Source organism: Lolium perenne, chromosome 4 (genome assembly GCF_019359855.2).
Source record: "Lolium perenne isolate Kyuss_39 chromosome 4, Kyuss_2.0, whole genome shotgun sequence".
NCBI lineage: Eukaryota > Viridiplantae > Streptophyta > Magnoliopsida > Poales > Poaceae > Lolium > Lolium perenne.
Window position 1 is genome coordinate 102,254,852 of NC_067247.2, and position 26,074 is coordinate 102,280,925.

Consider the following 26,074-nt stretch of genomic DNA (forward strand, 5'->3'; position numbering starts at 1 on the left):
ACTAACACTAACACAGCAAAGCAACACACATGTCGTCTTGCATTCTACTACAGAGCTGGGAAAAGAAGTATTCGCTGAAACAAAAAAACCGGGTATCAGAAACTAGTTCAATGCACCTATATGAAACAGATACCATATGCGCACGTAGCCAATGAATCATCAATGAGACCACGAGTGTGATAGCATCAAATGCATGAAACCAAACCACCTGCATGAAAATTCGCGGAACAGAGTATTCATACAGCCATGGAGAATGAATGAACAGCGTATGACTCCTTGCTTGATCTAAATGGCTAGCGTCAGAGTCGAGCGCGACGGGTACATCTGCACTTGGCAGTTACATTTGCTTCGCCTGCCCGTCCATCCTGGCCACGGCCACGGCCACGGCACCCAGCCAACATCGCACGCGACGACGCCTCTCGTGTACCAACACCCTACGTCCAAACCGATCCGTTATTGCCTGCTTGCCGCACACGGGATATTTGATGATGTGCCACACTTTTCTCTAAAATTTAATTATTTACCACAAGACAACCATATGTCAGTGACACGGAGTACATTTATAATTTATTAGGCTCTCTCTGAATTTCGATGAACTGGTGTCTGGTGAGCTGGAGAAGTTCAAGGTCAAGCAAATCATATCAGCTCCGGCATCCGGGGGAACCCATGTATATTTCTAGAAGAAGCTCTCAGCAATGGCGTACCAAACAGTACAGGAAGCTTTAAACCAGCCATCCACCACAAAGCTGCATAAACCCTGCCTGCGGCGGCGCATAGTTTTCCTTCATTTGACATTTGTGTTGCCTTCTCACGCCCGGTCTTTGCCCAGAGGATGATGAATCGCGAAACTTATACGCTTATAATTCAGCTGAGAAGAACGGTTTTCAAGAGTACGACAAATGAATAATTGATCCCCAAGACTGCTGTAGTATGCAGAGCCTTTCGAGATTGTATTCATGACAGCAAAGTTTTTACAATCTAGTTTGTCTCACCAAAATAAGCTATACGTAGATCCTTTCTTCTCGTCTAGAACTACAACGTGCTACAGAATTAATCAAGTTAGGCCTAGCTTGTCAAAATAAGGACTAGATCATTTTTCCTTTGCAGCATCTCCAGCCGCGTCCTCCAAAGCGTCCCCCAAAGGGATTTGGGGCGCGCCGGACAAAAAAATCCGTTTCAGCCGCGTCCCCCAAAGCCCATTTTTGTCCGGCGCGTCCTCATACGGTGTCCGGCGCCCTGAGCCCGTCCCCGACCCACAGGGGACGCACCGGGCACGCCGGACACAACGAAAAGCGAGGCGAACCGACGCGGGCCCGACGCGTCAGCGGCTCGGAAGCCTGAAACCCCGTCGCCTACCTTTGGTCAAGCGACGTTAATGGCGTCCCTGTTTTCCCAGGCGACGCAGGGACGCGTCTCGTCGTGCATGGCCGCGTGGCCGTCCGCGCCGGCGTTATTGCGTGCAACCACCCGCTGCCGCCGATGTTTAAAGACGCCCTGCAGTTTCTCACCGCTCACAAACCTTTTCGTCGCCGCCGCCTCCCCCCTCCCAGATCTTCTCCTCGTCTCTCCAAAAAATGTCGAGCTCGTCCTCCCAGATCGCCGCGGCGAACGGCTTCGGCCGCGGCAGCCTCACCGTGGCGGAGGCGTGGGCGCTGTACCACGCCCGGTATCCAGTCCCGCCGGACATGCGGCTGCCAAGCAGCGGCGGCTGGAAGATGGCCGTGAACGGCATTGGCGTTCCGCCGCCGCCGAAGCCGCGCACGGACCAATGGTGGGACGCCGTCAAGGCCCGTCGGGCTCAACTCACCGCCCAGGAGCGGTTGGATCCGACGTGGGCGGTCGACAACAACGACGCCTGGTGGACGACGTACTTCAAGGCGAAGTACGACATCGAGATGCACAGCATGGAGGGGCTCGTCAGCGGCCCCAATAGCTGGAACAAGGACGGCCGCGCCCTGTTCTGGGGCGTTCCGGGGCGCACCCTCGACAACGTCATCCGCGGCATCCGCAACGGCGCTCCAAGGCTGGAGATGCCGTCGTCACCGCCGCCGTCTCCTCAATGGCAGCCGAGGAGGACGACACACTCTTCTTCCTCAGGACCGGCGCGATCGACGCCGTCCTCGTCTTACAGGTCGGCGCCGTACACCATTCCCAAACGGGAGGTGAAGGAGGAGCCGGCGACGCCCGTCAACACGAGGCGTGGCGGCAGCGGCAGCCGGAGGCAGCAAGGGAGGCGCGGCGGCGCCCTCCTCATCCCGAAGCCGGAGGTGAAGGAGGAGCCGGAGGAAGCGTCGCAGGCGGCGCTGCTGGCGGAGTATGAGCGGCAGCAGCGGCTCATCGCCAGCGGCGACGACCCCGAGGACTGCCCAGGTCTGCGGGCGGCGTTCTTGGCGTCCATGAACGACAAGGACGCCTGGAGGGGCGACCTCGATGCGGCGATCGCCTTGTCCATCCGCGACTCCGGCAAGCCGCTGGTGGACCTCACCGACGATGGCGAGGCAGGACCAAGCGGCGCAGTGAAGGACGAGCCCGTTGGCGAGCGCGTCAAGCAGGAGGTCGTCACCGACGACATGTACAACTTCCAGCAGTACTACGACGCCTCCGGCCACCGCAAGTGGTTCTAGATTAGGTTTAGTTTAAATTTAGTCAAATTTCGTTCGAATCTATGTAAGTTTGGACGAATCTTAGTCGAATCTCGTTAAGTTTAAAATTTCCGAATTTTTGTTTGGGGGACGCGACTGGGAAGCGACGTCCCCCAAAGGCGGCACGAACGAAACACGTTCCCCAAAAGCTCAATCCGGCGCGGTTTGGGGGACGCGGCTGAAGATGCTCTAAGGTACTGTAATTTGACATACACGTAAACTTGTGGGCAAAACATCTTACCGACTTCTCCAGAATCTATACCTAATGCAGTTTATCATGGTCTATACTAATCGAGTCGACAAAGGGTATCAAGTAGTCCCTCTGTTCCATAATATAAGATGTTATTACAACCAATATGTAATGGAGGGAATACAATACAAACTGAATTGTTATCCCTTCATGTGATCATATGTTTCTTGCTTGTGTTAACTAATCTGTATTTGTTAGGGCTCCATGAAAATTTATTCGAGGTAAGGCCGATTTTACTCATGCCTGGCCAGGGGGTGCGGATGTTAATATTGGTTAATTTCAACCGTTGAGATGTCCTAGTTTTGGATTCATGAGTTGTTGTCAATTTGTTTTAACAACATAATAGATACATTTGATTGATTGAAAACCTGGTCATATTCATTTTGCTCGCCTAAGACAATTGGAAGTGTATTTTCTTAATTATTCATATATCACAGTAAGAAAATGAAAACCTTAGAGAGTCAGCCTCGAAAGGCACTGCCGTAAAAATGACTTCACCATATGCAGATGTATTGCTGAGTCCCTGGCCACGCTAATTTGTCTAATGAACCAATAAATGTTCAATCTGTCTTGCCAAGTACATGTGCATATGCATTGTCAGTTATGCATGGAGTACCATAGATGTGAAGTGCATAAATCATGTTTGCACTTCCCTGCCCACATACCCGAGAAGTGTCACTCTTTCGGTACTCGCTACCCGCAACCAGTATTCTTTGTGCTACTCGGTACATGTCTTAGGGTTTTTATTGTTGGGTGAGCCGATGAACAATACACTTAGTTGATGCAAATGCGTTGTGTGCACGCATGACATTGGGATGTGAGGTACCAGGATGATGATGAATCATGAAAGTCACAAAACTGCAATTCAATCAAAAAGAGGGCTTTCCAAAGTAGAGTAATTGATCTCAGAGACTCCCCTTCAGTTTGCGATCATTTCCAGCCCTGCATGGCTTGCGCGCGGGCGTGCATGGCGTCGTTGAACGACAAGGACGCCTAGAGGGACGACCTCAACATGGTGATCGCCATGTCCATCCACGACGCAGGGGTGTCGCTCGTCGACCTCACCACCGACGGCGAAGTTGGGCCAAGAGGCGCGATGAAGGACGAGCCCATCGATGAGCCCGACGAGCGCGGCAAGCAGGACGTCGTCGTCGACGACATATACAACTTCCACCAATACTACCAATACTACGGCCCCTCTGGCCGCCGAATCTATGTAATATATAGCAAGTTTGAATAAATTCAACTGTTTTCGCTTAAATTTTAAAAATCTCAAAATCTGTTTGGGGGACGTGGCTGGGGAGCGATGTCTCCAAACGCGGCACGAAGATAACACGTCCCCCAAACGATAAATCATGCGCTCTTTAGAGGTCGCTTTGGGGGACGCGGCTGGAGATGGGCTAAGAAAATAAGGACTGACCACACGATTGTCTTTCTTGGTGGGGGAGCCAGAAGTGGCGGACAAATCTTCACTCGGTAAGCCTAATTGGCTAAGGATTAAGGGGGCGTGCAGCAGACCAGAGTTAATTGGTGGTGTCAACAGTGTCTTATCAGTGGACATAGTTATCGCATCAGATGGGAGGTGCAAGGTGATTATGCAGCCAAATCGAACATTCTACCTGAGGATAGAATGGGAAGGATTGTGATAAGAGAGATTCTGGGAATGATGGAGTTAAAGAAAATGTAGAGAGAACAGATTGAGGGGAGGGGGCGAGGAGCAAGTTGGTGAGGAAGAAGAAGATGCTGCTGATTATGGAAATGATGAGGAGTATGATGCTCTCGGGGTTACTCTCAGGATCACGTTCCATGTTGGGAGAAGGTTGAGGAATATGCGCTGGTGGTTCTAGTGTAACCCATAAATAAAGATGATAAAAACACAGAGATGGATGTGGATAGAACTGTGCATGTCCGACTGATCAAGATTGTTGAATCAATCAATCATGTGCTCATAGTGACTTTGCTTGATGGTGATGATGATGAGAGGGAGCCTGGGACGACAGGGAAGGATAACAAATGGATTATGGTACCATGTCAGAGTGCAAAAAAAAAATGATGAAGACACCATTGGTGGCTACAAGAGCTAGCAAGAGGGTGCCTAAACATGGTGTCTTTGTGATGCACAGAGGTGAGACCAGAGCTTCACAATTCAATGATTTATCAGGTAATGCTAATCCCTTTGCTATCCTTAATTCAGTGAGTAGAGACAAGCTGATGGAAGTGGCTAGTCATTCCCATGTAGTTTTGGGGAAAACACCAATGATATTAACAATCAGATATATATTATGTTGGCTAAGGAGAAAGCTGAAGTTGTTCTTGCTGAGAAGAGAGATAGGATTTGAAAAGAAAGAGAAAAGGTTAAATTAAGCAGGGCTTAAAAAAGCTGAGAAGTTGTTCTTGTCGATGCGGCATGCGCTGATTCGGTCGCCGGCGCTGGAATCTCGGTGGCTGGTGCGACGGAGGGGCGGAGGAAGTGGCAGAGGGGCGATAAGGTTTGGCCCCGCATCGGCTGCTATAAAGGGTGGTAAGCAAGGCCCTCGAAGAAGTTTGCGGGACAAACCACGAATGTGGTGTCTGGTGTGGCAAAACAAAACAAAAAAAAACCCGCAGAATAGCCTAAAATGAACTAGAAAGAATTTCTCTATCGGTATCATTCAGGAACATCCAAATGTTGAAACTTAAAAAGTTTCTCTACCAAGATTTCTGCCGTACCTACACCATTGCAATGCTTTGACACCATGAACCTATCACCAGCCAGTGAACTAACTACACAGCATCATATTCATGGACGGACCGTGGTAAAATTGAACTGCACACGACGTGAAACCATATATATCATCAAGCAACGAAACCACTGAATCGAAATCGGCAACAGCTATTAGACTGGAATTCATGACTGTAAATCACAAACGACCTCCAGAAGCAATTGATAACCCGAAACAAAAATCATGCGTGCAGAGAGTTCAAGGAAATGAAATACAGAGAGGACAGGGGCGGACTCCACCGAGGCGTCAGTCTGCGGCGGCGGGGGCGGCGACCACCTCGACCTCGACAGCGGCGGCGGCGTCCTCCGGCGCCGCATCTTCCGTCTCACCGGCGGAGACGAGCGTCCAGTCCTCGGGGAGCGCCGGCAGCGGCGGGTACTGCGTGGGGCGGCGCTTGATGTCCCACTGCTGCGTCTTCTTGGGCCGCGTCTTCATGTGGTGCTTGGTCCCTTTCTTCTGCGGCCGCGACGAGCACTCCACCGACAGCGCGCACCCGCCGCCGACCCCGAAGAAGCCCGCGGACGGGCGGGCGGAGCGTGGCGCAGCCGCCGGCGCGGCGGTGCCCGCAAGGAAGGCTGTGACGAGCGACATGTTCGACGGAATGTGTCTCTCGCTTTGCTGTGTTTTGGGATAAGAGGATGGCTGTGGATTGGGTTTTGTGCAGCGGGGTTGCCGTCAGGCGAGTGCGATCTGACCGTGCATCTTGGAGCGTATGGAATCCCACCGTCCAATTTTCATTCCTAAGAGCATCTTCACATACGGCTAAGTTGCTGCGTCCCCAAAACGGCAGGTATTTGCAGCGCGCGGTACAAAATTTCGTTTCCAGCCGCGCGATCCAAAGTCTCCTTCCATCCGGTGCGGCTCAATACGGTGTCCGGCGGCCCGAGCCCGTTCTCGCTCCACAGGGACGCTCCGGGCGCGTCGGACAAAACGAAAAGCGAGGCGAGAAGACGCGGGAACGACGCGTCAGCGAGACATAAAAATTCAACCCCCTCTCTCCCGCCACATCGCGCCTCTCCCACTGTGCGTTTCTCCCTCCCAAAAGATTTCACTGCCTCTCCCGCCAATTCATTTCTCCTTCCCGTCATCGCTAGTCTCTCCCTCCTGCCGCCGCTACCCTCTCCCATCCATGGCACCGCTGACATGCCCCAAAAAATGGCTAAGAAAGCGGTCGTGCAATGAGATGAAAGTGCTGAAGGCGCCGGCTGCGAAGAAGAAGCCGAAAGGCTGGACCGACGACATGTGGGAGCAAGACTGCCTGCGGCGCAAGATATCGACGGCGGAGCGGATGGGACGGCTGGCGGTGCATCAGGAGAAGAAGTTGGAGGCGGTGTGTGTGCACCAGAAGGCGTTGGCCGCGTGTATCGATGCTACCAACACGAGCCCATGGAGTACGTCGGGGACAGCGTACATTCCAGGAGTGGTGTCCGCGTCGACATCCGGCTTCTTCAACGACGACCCTTATGCCACTCACGGGTGCGTGACACCGAATTTGTCGCCGCGGTACGAGGATGCACTGACGCATGGCGGCTTCAACCCCAACGTCGTGTTCTAATCCCCGGCGTACGACCAAGCGCCCCACCGCTAGCCAGGCCCTGGTGCGGACGGCGCCCCGTTCACTGGGTGCACGGGTCCGCTCGAATTCAAGGGCGGCGGTGGTGAGGAGGGGAGGAGGAGGAGGAGGAGGGGGGGATGAGGGGGTGGAGGACGACGACGAGGATGACGAAGAGGGCGACGACGAAGAGGGTGACGAGGATGAGGGTGTCGCGGATGCTCGGAGGATACAGACGATCTCGTGGAGGTTGACGCGACCGGCGTGAGGAAGAAGAGGAAGAAGCAGAAGGTGGCCTCGGGCATACGAGGCCCCAAGTGGAAGGTTCTGGAGGATGAATGCCTCTGCGAGTCGTGGTCGACGGTGAGCCATGACTCCATCATCGAGCCAACCAAAAGTACGGGAAGTATTGGGCGAGGATCAAGGCGGAGTTCGATGAGCGAAGGTTGTCAACAAGGATTACCGCAAGATGACAATGAAGGGGACCCAAAAGGCAATGTCGCCACGCTGGGCCATCATCCAGGCGTCGGTGAACATGTTCCATGGGTTCCATAACGAGGTCGAGACCAGAGGCGAGAGCGGCACGAACATCGGCATGCCACCCTATCGGCAACAAGGCTGACAAGGCCGCCTTGGCTGACGCAGCGCGACCGAGAAGACGCAGGCATCCATCACATAGTGCCTCGCCGAGGTCTCCTCGACCCTGCTCTCCCGCGACAAAAAGGCCGACAAAATATGGGCGGCGCTGCTCAAGAGGCAAGAGGAGAAGATGAAGCTCAAGAAACGCAAGGAGGACATGTCCCTGCTGTCGACAGCTGGAATGTCCCCCCGGACGCGAGCGGCGCACAACTTCTACAAAGGCATGATTCACGACGACATCGAAGCCAAAATGGCGGCGGCCGAGGCAGCAACCCCACCCCCGGAGCAAGAGTCGGCACCAGTATACGTGTCTGCGACAGCGTCTGCTAGTACACCTGCGTCTACATCAACGTATCCCTCGGCGTTGGTGATGAAGCAGGCACACCGGGCAGAGCACGACGAGGTTGTCGTGATCGACAGGCCTACATCGACTCAGGATGCGCCGTCGGCATCGCCGAACCCCTTCTTCTAATTTATGTCTTAGTTTGCACCACCGGTTTATAATATGATCGGGAGTCCAGTACTTTGATCGCGGCTACTTTGATCGCGACGATTTCAGTGGAAACGATCTCTTTTGAATGTGAACTATTTGAATTTATATTTGGTGGCGGCGTTTGGGGGGACGCAACTAAGAAGCGACGTCCCCCAAACACGGCATGAAGAAAACATGTCCCACAAACGCTCGATCCGGCACCATTTGGAGGCATGGCTAAAAATTGATAACACTAGCCCCCATTTGGTTGCATGTGCATGTGAGAAGAGGGATGCAAGATTCCTACATGTGAGCCAACCATGTGGGGATAGAAAATAAAATATCATTTGCATGCACGCCAGCACCCGTAGTAGTCTCCCTATGGGCTAGGTTTTGATTAGGACCGTTAGCTAAAATTTGTTATTTGGGGAGGCTATAGAGAACCGGCTGGTCTTTTTTATCGCCGGCATCCTCCATTTTAGCTTTTCTATCGCTGGGATCCTCCATTTTAGCTTTTCTAGCTTTTTTGGAGGACGAGCGAAGATGCTCTAAATTAAAATGATTGTAAAAAGCTTTTCACGCACCATGCACAAATCTCGCTTTCAAAAAATACAGTATTAATCAACAGTATATATCAAGGACATTTAACATTCGAAAGTATTTCAGGTAACATGCTCCTGACTGAATTTACCGCCAAACTATCAAAGCTGATTTCACTGCCGGAATGCCAAAATGAGAAGAGAAACAAACGTAACAGACAACAAGACAACTGCTACTCAGCACTACTGCATCCTAAATTCAAACATTCCTCCAGTTCTATCTCCACTCCGATCCACGTAAAATCAGATATGTGCCAGTCAGGTCAAGATCAGAAGAATATGCCGGTCACCCGAGCTCCCTTCAGATTTATTTACAGAAGTTTGGTGAATCAGCAATAATAACTCCGATCGAAACATGGAAAGTTTTTATTGCTTGGGCAATTGATCATGAGGCTGTGAGACGAAGAATTTGGCATTCTCTGCAACCTCGGCTTCAAGAACAGCCTCCAGGAGTAGGTCGGAGCCTTTTGGTTCATCTGTCAAGTATAATAACAATGAGGGTCGTTGCAGTAACTTAATAGCTTCAACAAAAGAATCATTACATAAGATGGAAAACTGAAGAGAAACTGGAAAAATGTGTACACAAGAGATGGAGAACTGAGGCAAAATTAGAAAAGTGCCCAGCTTTGCATCTCGGAGGAAATTAAGTTACATATATATCCATCTTCACCTTTTGATATCTAGATTTAACTGCAGCCTGTAAAATAGCGTGTTGTGTTGTATATAGTTTTGGTTATGGACTCTCCTATATCTCCGTGTATAGTTTGGAAAGGTTTTGGGAAGTCCTAACCAAACGATCTTACCTTGTAAATTGTCGGTGTGTTTGGCACCTATATTAACACGTACGCGGCCTGAGGCAAAGGGTACGCTTAACCCTAGCAGTTTTCATATGGTATCAGAGCCATCTTCTTCCTAAAAACACATCTACAATCTGGTCGTGATCCATGGCGGCGTCGTCAAGCTCTCTCGCCGGCAACTCCCTTAGCCGTGATGTGTCAGAGAAGCTCACGCCGGACAACTTCCTGGTATGGAAGGCTGTGGTTCTACCTGCGGTTCGCGGTGCCCGTCTGTTTGGGTACCTCGATGGATCTGTCAAAGCACCACCGGAGAAGATCATCGTTGAGAAGCTCATCAATGGGAAGACGGTGGAAGAAGAGGAAGAGAACGCCCTTTATGCGGCGTGGATAGAGAAGGATCAGCAGGTTCTGGCCTATCTCCTCAACTCAATTTCTCGAGAAGTGTTGATACGACATCGAACATCGACAAAGACATGAGACCTGGAAGGCGATCCAGGTAATGTTTGCCTCGCAATCTCACGCACGAGTTCAAAATCTCCGTCGACAGTTGAACGAGCTGAAGAAGAGGGAGATGAGCGCACCAGTATACATCGGCAAGTTAAAGGCTATTGTTGATGAACTGGCTATGGCCGGGAAAAAGCTGGATGACGATGATGTCATCGATGCAGTTGTTCATGGACTGGACGCGGAGTATAATCCGCTTGTAGAGGCGATCAACGCCCGAATTGCATCTACTGGAATCAGTCTAAGTGAGGTCTACTCCATGTTACTCTCGACAGAAGCCCGGATTGCATCGCAGAACGAGGACGGTGGTACTGGCTTCTCTGCTAACCTGGCCTCCCGTGGTGGTGGCAGCGGTGGCTCTGGTCACCGAGGCGGATATGGAGGAAATCGTGGAGGCTACGGCTCTGATCGCGGTGGCTACAACAATTACAATCACTACAACAATCGTGGTGGCTATCAGGGCTACGGTGGTGGTCGCGATGGACAAAGGGGGCGTGGAGGTTACAATGGAGGAGGAAACAACTCGCATCGTGACAAGACAATCGCCCCAGGTATACTGGTCCACCGTGTCAGATCTGTAGCAAGCCTGGTCATCCGGCCTACAAGTGCTTTAAAAGGTTCAATAGAAACTTTGTCACACCTGAGCCACAAGTAAATGCTGCAACGACTGGCTCGCATGGAGGAGACCCACACTAGTACATTGACACAGGCGCAACTGATCATATCACGGGGGAGCTTGAGAAACTAGCTGTCCGTGACCGCTACAATGGCAATGAACAAGTCCACCTTACTGCTGTCTACCTTATCAATCCTCCGCCTAGTAAAGTTATTCAACACAAGACACCCTCTGAAATCTTGTTTAAAACAACCCCAGACTACTCTTTTCTTCGTACTTTTGGATGTGCTGTCTGGCCAAATCTTCGTCCCTATAATCAACACAAACTTCAGTTTCGTTCCAAACAGTGTGCCTTCCTTGGTTATAGTGGCCTTCACAAAGGTTACAAATGCTTAGATATCTCCACTGGTCATCTATATCTCTCGTGATGTCACCTTTGATGAGTGTGTTTTCCCTTTTGCCCAGCTTCGCCCAAATGCAGGAGCCTTGCTTAAAGCTGAACTTCTCCTTTTGCCCTCTGTTTTGCGCAACCCCTCAATTTTGGATCAGGAGAATGAACTGCGGCATGATCATATGTCTGTTTCTGCTAATTTTTCTCTTGATGACAGTATGCAGGAGGTTTCTGTTGCAGGAAATCCGGGCCGTAATCCCGGAGTAGATGCACCTGAACATTCTCTGGAGATTCCGACTGGATCAGCGTCGGGATCCGTGCCCTCGCAGTCTGAACCACACGACTCCGCGTCGTCGGGTGCGCCCTCCTCTCCAAGCCAGCCACGTGGTGCCTCCTCCACCGTGGGTTCGCCCGCGCCAGGGTCCCCGCTCCTCTCCCGTGCGGAGGTGGCCGACAGTCCGTCGTCTAGCGCCAGTTCCCGCCCAGCTGAGGATCCCGAGGTCGGCTCGTCTCTCGCCGCTCCCGATCCCGAGAGATCTTTGCAACTGGGATCTTCGTGCCTCCTCCGTCTACACAGTTTACGTGCTCGTACAACGAGTTCGTACACGTTCTCGAGTGGTATTGTTCAACCGAAAGCACTCCCCGATGGTTTTATTCGCCGGAGTAATTTTTGTGCCTCTTGGTGAACACGAAAATCTTCAAGAGGCACTTAGTCATTCTCGGTGGAAGGCAGCCATGGATGAGGAGTTTTACGCACTTATGCACAATAATACTTGGCACTTGGTTCCACCTCCGTGCAGCAAGAATGTTATTGACTGCAAATGGGTCTATAAAGTTAAGCACCATGCTGATGGGTCTCTTGATCGTTACAAAGCACGTTTGGTTGCTAAGGGTTTTAAACAGCGCTATGGGATTGACTATGAAGACACTTTCAGTCTTGTTGTTAAGGCTGCTACTATTCGTCTCATTTTGTCATTTGCTGTTTCTCAAAATTGGGTCATGCACCAGTTAGATGTGAAGAATGCGTTCCTTCATGGCGTTCTGGAAGAAGAGGTCTTTATGAGGCAACCTCCTGGTTATGAGAGTTCTGAACATCCTGACTATGTGTGCAAACTTGATAAAGCACTCTATGGACTTAAGCAAGCTCCTCGTGCATGGTACTCTCGATTGTCCTCTAAGCTTCATGCTCTTGGTTTTAAGGCTTCTAGAGCTGATATCTCATTATTCTTTTATCACAAGCATGGAGTTAGATTTATGCCGGTTTATGTGGATGATATTATTGTTGTCGGTTCCTCTAGTGTGCTTGTCACAGCTCTTCTTCATGATCTGCGCATGGACTTTGCTCTCAAGGATCTTGGATCTCTTCACTATTTTCTTGGCATTGCAGTTAAGCATTTGCCTAATGGTGTCTTGTTGACTCAAGAACAATATATTTCGGATATTTTGCAGCGTGTTGGCATGGGGGAGTGTAAGGCTATTACCACCCCGCTTTCTACATCCGAAAAACTGTCTATAACTGAAGGTGATCCTCTTACTGCTGAAGATGCAACTCGGTATCGAAGTATAGTAGGTGCTCTTCAATATGTGACTTTAACTCACCCAGATATCTCCTTTTCTGTTAACAAGGTGTGTCAGTTTCTACATGCTCCTACATCTCTTCATTGGGCAGCTGTGAAAAGGATACTTCGATATTTAAAGCACACTATGTCTCTTGGACTGAAACTTGTTAAGTCAGAGTCCACATTAGTGAGTGCTTTTTCGTATGCATCTGGCGAGGTTGCACAGATGATGTGAGATCTACTGGAGGTTTCTCGTTTTCTTTGGTGGTAATCTTATATCTTGGAGTGCTCGAAAGCAAGCTACGGTGTCCAGTCAAGTCACGAAGTGAGTACAAATCCTTGCGTATGCAAGCTTTGAAGTAATATGGGTACAGGTCTTGTTAATGCAATTGGGAATAAGACATCCAAAGGCAAAGATCGTTGTGGTGTGATAATCTGGGAGCTACATACTTATCAGCTAATCCAGTGTTCCATGCTAGGACAAAGCATATAGAGGTAGACTATCACTTTGTTCGAGAAAGAGTTGCTAATAAGCAATTGAATATTAGGTTTATTCCTACAGGTGATCAAGTTGCTGATGGATTCACTAAGCCATTGTCAGTTCGACAGTTAGAGGCATTTCGTAACAATCTCAACTTAGATAAGTTTAGATTGAGGGAGGGTGTAAAATAGCGTGTTGTGTTGTATATAGTTTTGGTTATGGACTCTCCTATATCTCCGTGTATAGTTTGGAGAGGTTTTGGGAAGTCCTAACCAAACGATCTTACCTTGTAAATTGTCGGTGTGTTTGGCACCTATATTAACACGTACGCGGCCTGAGGCAAAGGGTACGCTTAACCCTAGCAGTTTTCATACAGCCTACTCCATACTAAGATATGTGAGAGATTGTTTCTCACAAATTACATATACTAGCATGCTATCTCATGCAGAAATATGAGAAGAAACATTTTTTTTCATTAAGGTCTTGTTACTGAAGGTGGGAGCGGACTTCAGGGGTTCAGCCATACATCGACTTCTGGAGCTCAGTGGATAGAACCAAGCAGTGGTCGGTCCGGTTAGTTGGGGCACACGCCAGTGAGCTCACCCACCCGCGTTCAAGGTGCAGCCTCCGCAGGGTGATTCATTTCTACCTAAACAACGTACAGTTAAGGGAGGGAACTTCCCCCTTTAACCACGGTTTTTTTAGCTCAGTGGATTTTATATTATGGGGCTAGGAAATATACACATCTTGGTCCAATATATATTTTGGATACTCGGAGATCATTTGGATGGGCCAATAAACACATGGTCATGTTTGTCTAGAGGGTTGCCCATTCTCTAGAGCTGCCGTCCAAATGCGCTTTTTGAAGAGCTTGACACATAAGAACAAGGAATGGGGGCTATCTGTGGTCCTCTACGGACCAGTGAGAAATAGAAGTACAAAGCAATCAAAGGTCAGGACAGCAATACAGCTTGCTCGGCAAGATCTGCATCAATGGTCAGGAGGAAGCTGTGTGTGCCACCATTTATGTGGGTTCATCAGAGGTCAGGTCAGTAGGAGAGTGTTTAAGGTGCACGAGTTCCAACCAGTGAGTATGTTCTATTTTACTTTGCCTTATTTATTCGAACGGATGTTCATATCTCCTTGCTGACCTTGGATTGCACATGGACTCGGATTTGTGGACTTCTGAAACTAGGATTTGGATAGCATCGTGGCCATCCGCTTGTACTTCGGCTTGTCATGGACAGGGCATAATAGCAAGTTGGAACTTCATGCATAGAGTAAGATCAGACTACGCCTATGGTGGAATTAGAGTACCGCTAGAAAAGGGATTTACAACAATGGAATATAGGACTGGGTGAATTCTTCATGCAGTCCAGATCCAAAAGGGTACACAGATAAAGCATTTGTACTCTTATAAAGTCAGTGATTAAGTATCATACCCCATGATTCATGGCACATTGTAAGAATCCATAATTCACCATTATGTCAAGTGAATATAGTTGCTGGTGTCGTTTCAAAATAAGAATATAGTTGTTGGTGATTTCGAAAACAACCCAAACAAACATATGCTACGGAGAAATTGAAATGATCTACCGTGAAAACATGAATTGGTATCATGGGAAAGAAGATATGGAGGTCTCCCTCTGTATTCCTATATGATTTAGTTTGTTATATAGGCCTTTCCATCTGACTATCACTAACAGGTTGTTGACTCATGAGTTAGTAACAATAGCAAAAAAAAAAACAGTTAGGAGTTTAATGCTGTTTATATACCTGTGCGGCTTGGAAGCAATCCAGCACTTTCAGCAGATATCGGGAGCACATTTAGCAGTCCACCGCTCTCTTTGAATTGTTCTGCACAACTCACACCTTTCGAAGAACTCATCTTAATTTCTGGGGACTCACTTAACCTAGCATACATCATTGCTTGGCTGTGTAGATTTGTAGAGCTTGTATCGGCTGATTCCATGTCCTAAAGGAACAAACAAGAAATGGCTAGTAAAATAGCCCTTGCAATGAAACTGAAAGACACAATATCATCATACCTTATATGTCGCCATTGTAGATCTATCAGTTATATCCAATTTCCTAGCTTCAGCCGTGCTTGCTGATATATTAGTAAAAGTAATCATTAGTCATCCAACCAAATAAAGCATGGAAACACTGAATCAGAAAGGAATAGCCATGGTACTATAGTAAAGAAAAGACATTATAATCACCAGGATTCTTAATTGCATCAGGATTATCCAAGCTCCTGGTAAGCTGGTCAGGGTTTTTTCTACAAAAGCTTTGGATTTCATCACGAATCATATTGCGGATTTCATCACGAAATTCTTCTGGCTGCATAATGTTAGTAAACTCTGTCAACTACATATAAACGTAGAGGGAAGTATAAATGAAAGGAGCTATTCTTCTAAGAGTGTGGCGTAAGTGTACTAGATTGCTTTTCCTGAATAGCGGTGGTATAGTGGGAGAATGTTCAGCTATACAAGGTGTATCAATCAAATTATTTCAGCGATCCACAAGTATTAAGTCTTTTTTTTTTTTACTTTCTAAAGCCTCCAGCACAAACTAGTATGGTTATTTACCATAGTATGCTTGAATATTTCAAATTATTTTTATTATGAAAGTATTTTGCAAGACGAATCCGATGCAATTATTTGCATGTAGTCAATCCATATGTATTTATATACATTTTATATGAACGGTTGAATGTTTCAAAAGGTTCGCCTGGTGGATCCCATGGCAAGGGCCAAGTGGCAACCTATATCTAGATATAGAGTGAACAATAAATGTTGATGCAAAATAGAGTTCTGTTTGTTCAAAGGATTGGATAAATAAACATGGAATATTGCTATAGCATGTAACAATTGATAATATTCTAACCTAGATTGTATTTGTATGAAGCATCCTACACATTATATGTTATAGCATGCTATTTGAAACAAGTGAACAAATATGCACAAGTGCATTTATCCTTCGAACCAAGAATGAATTATGTCCACTTTAGCACTTACACTGTCATACATCAACCTATTCAAACATTAACCACCAGTAGACAAGTCAAGTACATATACTAAAGACTGAAACATAACGAGATGGCATCATACCTTAGGTGCAGAACCATCATACGTTCCTGCTTCAGCCGTGCCTTCTGATGTTTCCACAAAGGTCATATTTAGTCTTATTCAAATAGAGTACTCTGAACGTCTGAAGTAACAATCATATCAAAAGGTTACCAGTGTTATGCTGCCTCTTGATATACTGGCCAGGAGTTATTCTAGATAAGTTCTGAACTTCATAACCAATTGATTGCAACTTCGACATAGCATCTTGAAGCTCCGTGTTGATCTGATGGATAGAAGGGCACAACTTAGCTGCGCATAATGGTGGTGAATTCTACCATGCCAATTATATTGGATAGCATGAACTGATAGCAAGTTAGCAGCAATCAATTTGCTGAAATTTTCATTCTCTGACTTAGCCAGCCCCAATTGTGTTAAACAGCTAATATTAAGTTTCCTTTGCTTACAGATATGATGTTATGAGGTATCATTTTTTGCACAAATAAGCTTACATGAACTTCAGTGCGGGTGATGATGAGTCAAATGGCATAATGAATAGTTCTGCCAAGGTCCTTTACAAAGTGCTGACTAACTATCTCACACTACAAACCAATTAAATTACTACAAGAAATCAGGGCTCTTTCCCATGACAGAGGGCCCGTACAGAATAATTTCTTAGACACTCAAAGCCATTGAAAGAAATGAAGGACCAACCCTCATGCCCAAGCAGCGAAATTTTCTTATGACCCCAAGCATACAACTGTGCACACTGGGTAACACATTATTTCACATGACACTAATGAGATGATATGTGCACAAGAACTAAATAACACAATGGTGGCCAACGGGCACATAGCCACATACGCATGCAAGAATCAGCACGGTACCTTCTTCGCTGCAGTCTGCTCGAAGATGTCGTCCATCTGCCGGCGGTACAACATGAGGCGACCAACTGCTCTTCCGGTCATCCTCCCTGCCACCCTTGCCATCTTGATCATGTCGCTGGGCTCTGCCAAGCACAAATGAATCAGACGAAAAATGAAAGGCACTTGGTAGTATGTGCAGTTACATCACGAATTGGCCAGAGAGAAGTAGAACTCCCCAAGATTCTCTTCTTTCGGCAGAAATTGGCTTCACATCCAAGCTCCTAGTTAGAAGTCGAGGCAGGAAACGAGACTAATCGAAAGGCAAGAATAAGAGAGAGAGATGCGGCGCTCCGATCTTACTCATCATGACGGAGCAGGCCCCGAGGATGACCAGCAGCTGGCCCGTGGAGACCCCCAGCATCTTGTCCGCTTGAACCAGCGAACCGCCGCCGGCAAGAGAGGGAGAAGACCCCGCCGCCTCGCGTGGGCGGCGCAGCGAGTGCGCGGAAGCTGGAGAGATACGGGGCGGCGACGCCGGCGAGGCGGATGCGGTGCGGCGAGCTTCGCTACGGCGCGATTCGGCCTTGGCGGCGGTGGCGGCGCTAGTAGGGGGCGAAAAGGGACGGCCGCCCCGGCTCCCCCGGGTAGAGCAGGCAGGCACCCCCTATTCAGAGTCCCCGCGGCGGCGCTCCATTAGCGACGCGCAGAACAGCCGAACAGGAGAAGCTCTCGATCGAACAGGTACTAACCTGAGGGCTGCGAGCCTGGCACAGATGGGCTTTACTTGTTTCAAACTTTTTGACATCTGAACATATGTGTTTTCAAATAAATGGAGCAAATGCTTTCATGGCCAAAACACGACTCTCTCACTACATACGAATTTTCAGTCTGTTATTTTGTTGAATATTTCAGTGAGAAGGTTTATTATATTTTAGATTTATTTAGTCTGCTAGATGCTAATAAAATTAGCACAACACTATAAAATAAGTACGAAATCTTCATTAGTGCCCCTATCTAGGTGAGACTAGACAAAGTGATTAAGAGCATGTCCACTCTCCCCGCCTCAAAGCCTCCTCCCTCTAAATGGATTTGGAGGGAGCTGGACCAAAATTTATTGTCGGTGACGGTAGAGGACCCCCTCCCCCCCCCCCCCCCCCCACACACACACACACACCCACCCCACCAGATTGTTGTCGGAACCACCTCTCTCCGCCTCCACCATTTCCTGTTGTTGAAAAGGTCGGCCCACCAAGCCCCTGCTACTCCTTCCCTACCTCGCCATCCAGCAACCCCCGATCTGCCATGCAGAGGCGTTCGACAATAGTTTTGGGTCCCCCTCGCGGCCTCTTGCCCGCGAGGTGTTCGGAGATTCAGCTGGTCATGAATTCAGACGACGAGGAGATGGTTGCCGCTCTGCTAGAGGAAGAGGCCGATGCTGCTGCCGTTGTCGTTGACGACGATGAGCATATGAAGGTCATGTCTTGTATCCTAGGCATGTACGCATGGGATTTGAAAACACGACGTGTAGGTTTGAGGCTGTGGCGGCGCAACAAGCCGATGCAGAGAGACTGAAGGGCTACTACATATTGTATGCCAACTATTTTGCCGATGATCCACTGCACGGCGATGTGGTATTTATGCATCGTTTCAGGATGAACCAGAAGTTGTTTATGAAGATAGTGTTGGTCGTCAAAGAGTTCAACACCTAATTGGTTTGCAAGCAGGATTGTGTTGGTCTTTCCTCGATCCAGAAGTGCACAGTTGCTTTGAGGATGTTTATCTATGGAGCTCTTGGTGATACACAATATGACTACATGCGCATCAGTGGTGACGGTGTTTGGAGAATTGTACTTGAGATCACCAACTGCAAAAGACGCTGTCCAGATCATGGCAGAGAATGCAGTAAGAGGATTGCATGGGATACTTGCAAGCATGGATTGCATGCATTGGTAATGGAGAACTTTCCATTTGCTTGGCAAGGACTATACAAAGGTAACAAAGGATGTTGCTGCGTGATCCTTGAGGCAGTGGAAAATCATGATATGTGGATTTGGCATCTTTTAATTTCTTTTTATATGGCTGGATCCCATAATAACATCAACGTGTTGCAGTGCTCAAATGTGTTTGCCAAACTTGTTGAAGGTGATTCTCCTCTGGTGGAACTATGTGATCAATGGCCACGAGTACACCAAGAATACAACCTAGAGGTTGGTATCTATCTAAGATGGCCAACATTTGTGAACACAGCCTCAAACCCTGGTGCGGAAAAAAGAGCTTGGTTTGCTTAGTGTCAGGAGGCTTGCAGGAAGGAAGCCGAGCAGGCATTTGATGTGCTCTAAGCTTGATTTGCTATTGTCCGGTACCCCGCTTTTACCTGGTCGAAAGATAAGATGTGGGAGGTGATGGCTGCATGCGTTATCATGCACAACATGATCATTGAGAGTGAAGGGATGATCCAATGCATGACAATGAACTGTATCACTGACAGGGTCTTCTTCCAGATGTTGATGACCCGGTCCCATGCGTCAGGAAATCTGAGAGATTTGGTGGAGAATTTATGGATGTTCAAAAGACGGGCCTAATGTGTATCAAAACTTGTAAAATTATTTACGAGCTTGATTGGTTCAACTTGTTAATTTTATTTATGTAAAACCACGATTTATTTTATTTATGTAAATAATTGTGCTTCAAAAACTACATTTTCGGCCATTGGGGGGGGGGGGGCACGGCTAGCAGACGTGTCCGACAATGCGCCCATCTCAGCGCGCGATTGTTTTTTATTATTTCCGGAAATAATACTCGATTTCAATCTTTGTCACGAATAATACACTGTCGAGGACACGTAACCCGATTAGAAGAAATCGGGAGCAGCAAACCCGGTTAGAGGTAGTCGGGATAGGCTACCCCGAGTCCTTCTGATTCTCCACGCTGCGCGAGGCTGTCCTCGACCTTTTTTCACTAATCGGAGTAGAGGAACCCGATTTCTTCCAATTGGGATAGAGGAACCCGATTTCTTCCAATTAGGATAGAGGAACCCGATTTCTTCCCACTACTCGGGGTAGAGGAACCCGATTATTTCCAATTCGGGTAGAGGAACCCAACTACTTGCAATTGCGGTAGAGGAACCCAACTACTTTCAATTGGGGTGGGCTCCATGCAGATTCCTTGCTACTCGGGGTGTGTTACCCCGATACCTTCTAATCGGGGTACTAGTCCCCAACGGTGTATTATTTGTGAAGAAATTTGAAATCGAATATTATTTCTGAAAATAAAGAAAAAATGTTTTATTTTAAAAAATCGCTCTCAGCGCCTACCCCGCACTGCTCTCAACCCGACTGATCCTCACGAGAAACTATATTTCTTCTATCTATTCTAGAATCTCTTGCTACTTCTATTGAGGAAAGAAAAGATTAGTATTTTTTTTGCAGGTATAAACACCAGGGTTGGAAGAGCTTCCCACTCAACCGTCAACACCCTTTGCGATTATTATATTTGGATCTCGACTCTTAATAGCATCCTACGGAATAGTAATATGATCCCTGGTGTTGTTAAATTTTTTTGTCAACGTAGGAGCATCTCCAACCGAGTTTTTAAAGGGCGTTCAGCGCAAGCGTCGGATTAACCATTTGTGGGACGCAAGCACAGGTTGCCGTTTTTGGGTGATGCTTTTTGCCGGGCGACGTTTCCCAAATGGTTTTTAAACAAACACGCGATTTGAGTTGAAGCGGCTAAAGTTGGATAGAAATTAAAATTTCATTCATTTTTTTATATATTACAAATTTAAATGAAAAATGCTGAATTTAAACTAGATCCGAAACTGCCATACTTGCCGCCAGTCCTTTCTTTACCTTCAGAATTATAATGCCCTACGCAACTAATCAAAAAAAATTTTTTGAACAACAACTAATCAAATTAGGACACGCCAAAATAAGGAGTAGATCTTTTACCTTTCCAGCAAAACTAATCTAAGATATTCTAATTTGACATACACGTAAATCTGTGTGCCAAACAGCTAACTGACTTCTGCAGATTCTATGCCTAAGAGCATCTCCAGTCGCGTCCCCCAAAGCGTCCCCCAAACCGCGCCGGATCGAGCGTTTGGGGGACGTGTTTTGTTCGTGCCGCGTTTGGGGGACGTCGCTCCCCAGCCGCGTCCCCCAAACGCCGCCCCCAAATGAATATTTGTGCACGAAAATAAAGGTTTTCATTCAATTTTGATTATATATTACAAAGTTTGAATGAAAACGGCTAGATTTCATCTAAACCTAGACTACTGACCGCCCGGCGGCGCGTTCGACGGCCCCGCCCCGTCGTCGCCTCCCCTACGCCGCAGCTCCTCCTGCGCGCGCCTCCTCTCCTTGCGTTCGGCGGCGGCCAGACGGTGCCGCTCCCGCCGCGCGTCCTCCGCCGTCCCCTGCTGCGCCGCTCGGAGGGAGAGCTCGATGGCGCGACGAATATGCGCCTCTTCGAGGGCACGGGCGTCGTCCCGGAGCTTCTTCTCCGACTCGAAGGACTCGACGAGGGCGCGTTGCTGATCCGCCGTCTCGTCCGGTGCGGCCCGTCGTCGTCGGACCACTCGAACTCGTCGTCGTCGTCGTCGTCCTCCACCTCGGTCTCCTCCGGCTCGGCCTCCTCCTCCTCCATTGGCGCCTCCTCCTCCACATCTGTTGGCGCCTCCATCATCGCCGCCGCAAACGCGTCGGCCGCCGCCAATCGCTCCGCCCGCTTTCCCCATAGCGCCGTAGCGCCGCCTCCCGCTGTCGACGCTCCTCCGCCGTCGCCGCTTTCTTCGGAGCTCGACGACTCACGCCGCCGGTGCTCGATCGAGTCACGCCGTTCACGGAACAGCGCCGCCGCTCATCGCGCTGGCGCCGGCGCTCGTCAGCCCATCGTCTGCTCCATCTCCTCCCGGCATCGGCGCCGTCGCGCCTCTTGTCCCGTCGAGGCCGCAACGGTGTCGCACTGCTGCTCCTGCCACGCTGCTGCCGCCGCGGCCTCCTCAGCTGCGGAGGCAGGGGCGGAGAACGCCGCTAGATCCGCCGCCTGCTGCGCCTCACGGCGCTGGCGGGCCTCCTCCTCGAGTGCCGCACGCCGCTGCCGGCTCGTCAATGGAGGAGACGGCGGTGGAGGGAAGTGGCCATCGCCGGGGCGGTTCGCCATTGCCACTGGTGATGGAGGAGACGGCTGTGGAGCGACGAGGGCTGTGTTTGTTGCCGGCGGGGTGTGGTGGCTACCATTGATGAGCCGGGAGACCTTTTATAGACGCCGGCGTCGGGAAGAAAGCGCGAAACGTACGAGAAGAGGCGGGAAGATCGCGCGGGAACGGGCGGTGGCGTGCGAACGCCGGCGGCGCGTGGAGGCTGCGCAGCACCGACGAGACGTCTCGCCTGCCCCTCCGTCGCCATTAAGGCAAAGATGCCGCTGCGCGCGAATAACTACCGTCGCGAGGTAGGCGACGGTTAGGTTAAAATTAACTGTGCCGCTGACGCGTCGGCCCCGCGTCGGTTGGCCTCGCTTTTCGTTGTGTCCGGCGTCCCCGGAGCGTCCCCTGTGGGACGGGGACGGGCTCGGGGCCCCGGACACCGTATCGGGGAGCGCCGGACAAAAAAGGGTTTTGGGGGACGCGGCTGGAACGCTTTTTTTGTCCGGCGCGCCCCAAATCCCTTTGGGGGACGCTTTGGGGGACGCGACTGGAGATGCTCTAATTCATTCTAGAAGGGTCAATATAATAATCGAATCGGCAGAAGGTATTTACTACAGTACAAACTGAAACAGGATTCCTTTGTGTACCGGCCATGGCCGATTTTTCTCGTCCTTGACTCCTATTCTCTCGGAATCTATGAATTAAGACATTGATTTTTGTAATAAGATTAATTATATTTATTGCATAATAAGCTCCTTTGAAAAAGCATTGGTGCACATGTAAACGAGTCGCTCTACCGAACTGAGTTATAGCCCTTATCAGGGATATCTTAACTCTTAAGCATGGCTATGTGAAGAGGTAGATTACTAGATTGGTATGTACTTAAAAAAAAGGACTTACTTTATTTTATAATTCTACAAGAAAATTCTAAATTTTATAGCAATTCTAGTACTCCAAACTAAAAAAGAAAAGAGGAGCCGATGTTTATATTGATAATCTCAACCACTGAGATGTCTAAGTCTAATTGACTGGAAACCTGGTCATAATCCTTTTGCTCGCCCAACACAATTGACAGACAGTTTTGTCTCTAGTAGGCGCCTACCGCAGTAAAAAATACATTGAAGACCTTTAGAGCGCCAATCTAGGTTAGGGGCTGCTGTAAAATAACTTCACCATATCAAATGTGTTACTCCTTCCTAATGTACAAATAAATACTCACTCCGGCATGCCAAGTACATATGCATATGCATTTTCTGGCATGTGTGGAGTGCCCACGTGTATATATCATCTTTGCAGTCCCTGCCCACATACCCGATAAGTGACACTCCTGTTATCGCAAACCTGCAATCAGTCTTCATTGTGCTCCTATCTACATGTCCTAAGTTTTTTCTTTGTTCGGTGAGCGGCTGAAAGATATACCTAGCTGATGCGAATGCGGTGTGTGCATGCACGACATTGGAATGCGAGGAACCAGGAAAACATATTCAGCCAGCATGCTCACGCAGCCTGTTCAGGAAACTTAAGCATTGCTATTGTTGGGCTGGCGGCTTCCTTGGTTAAGCTAAGCTGGCATCACACCCCGTTCATTTGTTGTTTCCAGGAGCTCGCCTCCTTCCTGGTTTGGAGTTTCTGGAAGCAGATGAGTAGCAGAATTCGAGGGAAATTTTGAAGGGAGAGGAGAGAAATTTCTAAGCGCCAATCTCATGCAAAATTAGATGGCTAGGTAGAAGTTCTACCTTGCTTCGGACATCTATTACAACTTTCCTAAAAAAATCTATTCATGCCCCGAAACCGAGTATTCTAAAAACAGTTTGAGTTACACACTTACAGTTCTTAATTTAGTCATGGCACCTATATAAAACAAAGATCGTCGTTTGACACATAGCTGAGCTAGGAATCATCCATGAGACCATGAGTGACATAGCATCAAAAGCATGAAACACCAGCTTGAAAATGCAGTGAACGACGTATCATTACAGCCACATAGAACTGCATATGACTCATTGTTTGTTGGCAAAGCCCTAAGATAGGTACTGTTCTTGCAACATGTCAACATCGACCACTGAACTTACATTGACTGCAGTGCAGAGACGGCAAACACTAGAGTAGATGCAAAACATAAGGACGTGGCTACACAGTGCTATAGCACCGGATTGTCTTAGGGAGTGACCCCCTGTCGGAACCCACTTTTTTCCGGATTAGGGTGTGGTCCCGGTAACCTTTCCAAAAACGAAAAGTTTTCTTTCCTCTTTTGCTTTCTGCTCACATGGCACATTATTCCGCCGGAATTATTGATTTGGCCCATCACAACAGGACGAGAAAAGGTGGGACCACAAGTATACAGACAAGAAAAACTACATTTAAAGCCCAGATCGTGAATCGACCAATCCAAAACACAAGGGCAGAGCCCAGTTCTTCCCCAACCTACCTCTCCCTCTCGTCTACCTGTTCTTCCTCCAGCCGCCAGCCCAGTTCTTCCCCAATCTCCATGGCTACACACCTTGTTGCTTCAAGTTGATCAAAGAAAAGTACATCTGAAGAACAGATTTGCAGAACAACTCTCTGGAAAACAACAAGGAAGAGGTAAACAGACTCTAACTTCACGCCTGCCCCTCTTCCTCCAATTCCCCAATGCTCTGCTATTACCAGCAAGAAAGTACATCTGGATCTCAATCAAAGGCCGAAAATATACAAGTTTGAACATCTTACATGAACTTTCATGTGAACAAAAAGCCCCAGATCATGCAGATTCAACAGAAAAACACAGGGAGATGCAGATTTCGAAAATATACATGCAAAAGTAAAAGCTGATGCATATTAGGAGGCAAAACAACATAAAAGGGAATAGATGTAGGAAACCATGCATATAAACACATGTCATCTGCATGATTCATAGTAGTTATAGCATATAGATCCCGAACAACATGTAGAATAGTTGGTGCCTAGAACTAGATGAGAAAGAGTTTCTGAACAATGCAGGCTTTGTATGAGAAACTGCACTTTCAGTTGCATGATTGGCTGAACCAGATGTAGAAAATGAAGAGTTTCTGCTTGAGTCCATGTTTAAGTCCATATAGTTTTCTTGCTGACAAAACACCAAAAGCATCATGAAAAAACTTATCTTGAATCCATTGGAACCATAGCATCATGAAATACCGGTAGGAAACTAGAGCAAGTTGTCCATCTTGAAAATCCCTGTGTAGTTAAATGAAAAAAAAAAAAGATAAGTCACTATACAAGCTGGACTGAAAACATGTGCAGTTAAAAAAAAAATACAGTAGACAGCATAATGAGGAAGTAAGTACTACATGCCTGCTTTTGTGTTTCGTACGTTTAAATTTGAAGTTTCCATTTATACAGAAGCAGTAAAATGATGAAGAAGTCAGTACTACCCGTTGTTTTTTGTTTTGTATGTATAAATTTCAAGTTTCCATTACACAGTATACGGCAAAAATGATGAGGGAGTCAGTACTAGATGCTTTGGTGTTTTCTATGTAAAAAATGAACTGACAGTATGTGCTTGTATAAAAATGCTTTGTTAGCATTATGTGCTGTCCCATATAATTACATGCTTCATGCCATTTTTCAAACAAAAAGTGATAGCAGTAGCACATGCAAAACATGATCAACTAAGTAAAGAACGGCACAGCTACTGTCATATGACCTAAATGTCGAGTTTAAAAATACATTCCTGCAAGAGAATTGCTAACATCTTAGTTCCTACTGACAGGTT

At 48.1% G+C, this 26,074-nt stretch overlaps 2 protein-coding genes across 2 annotated transcripts; both read right to left on the reverse strand.

Moving 5' to 3' along the window:
• Positions 1 to 5,688: 5,688 nt before the first annotated feature.
• On the reverse strand, positions 5,689 to 6,294 carry LOC127293493 (large ribosomal subunit protein cL38). Its single transcript, XM_051323129.2, has one exon. It carries the CDS (start codon positions 6,243 to 6,245, stop codon positions 5,901 to 5,903), a length of 345 nt encoding a protein of 114 aa, XP_051179089.1. The 5' UTR covers positions 6,246 to 6,294; the 3' UTR covers positions 5,689 to 5,900.
• A 2,623-nt stretch (positions 6,295 to 8,917) lies between these two features.
• Positions 8,918 to 17,958, reverse strand: LOC127293494 (uncharacterized). The gene is made up of 8 exons (XM_051323130.2): positions 17,559 to 17,958; positions 17,220 to 17,341; positions 16,507 to 16,618; positions 16,378 to 16,421; positions 15,487 to 15,607; positions 15,313 to 15,374; positions 15,041 to 15,239; positions 8,918 to 9,392 (listed from the first exon to the last, which is right to left on the reverse strand). The coding sequence occupies exons 1-8, from the start codon at positions 17,617 to 17,619 to the stop codon at positions 9,283 to 9,285; spliced, it is 831 nt and encodes a 276-aa protein (XP_051179090.1). The 5' UTR covers positions 17,620 to 17,958; the 3' UTR covers positions 8,918 to 9,282.
• Between the last annotated feature and the right edge of the window lie 8,116 nt (positions 17,959 to 26,074).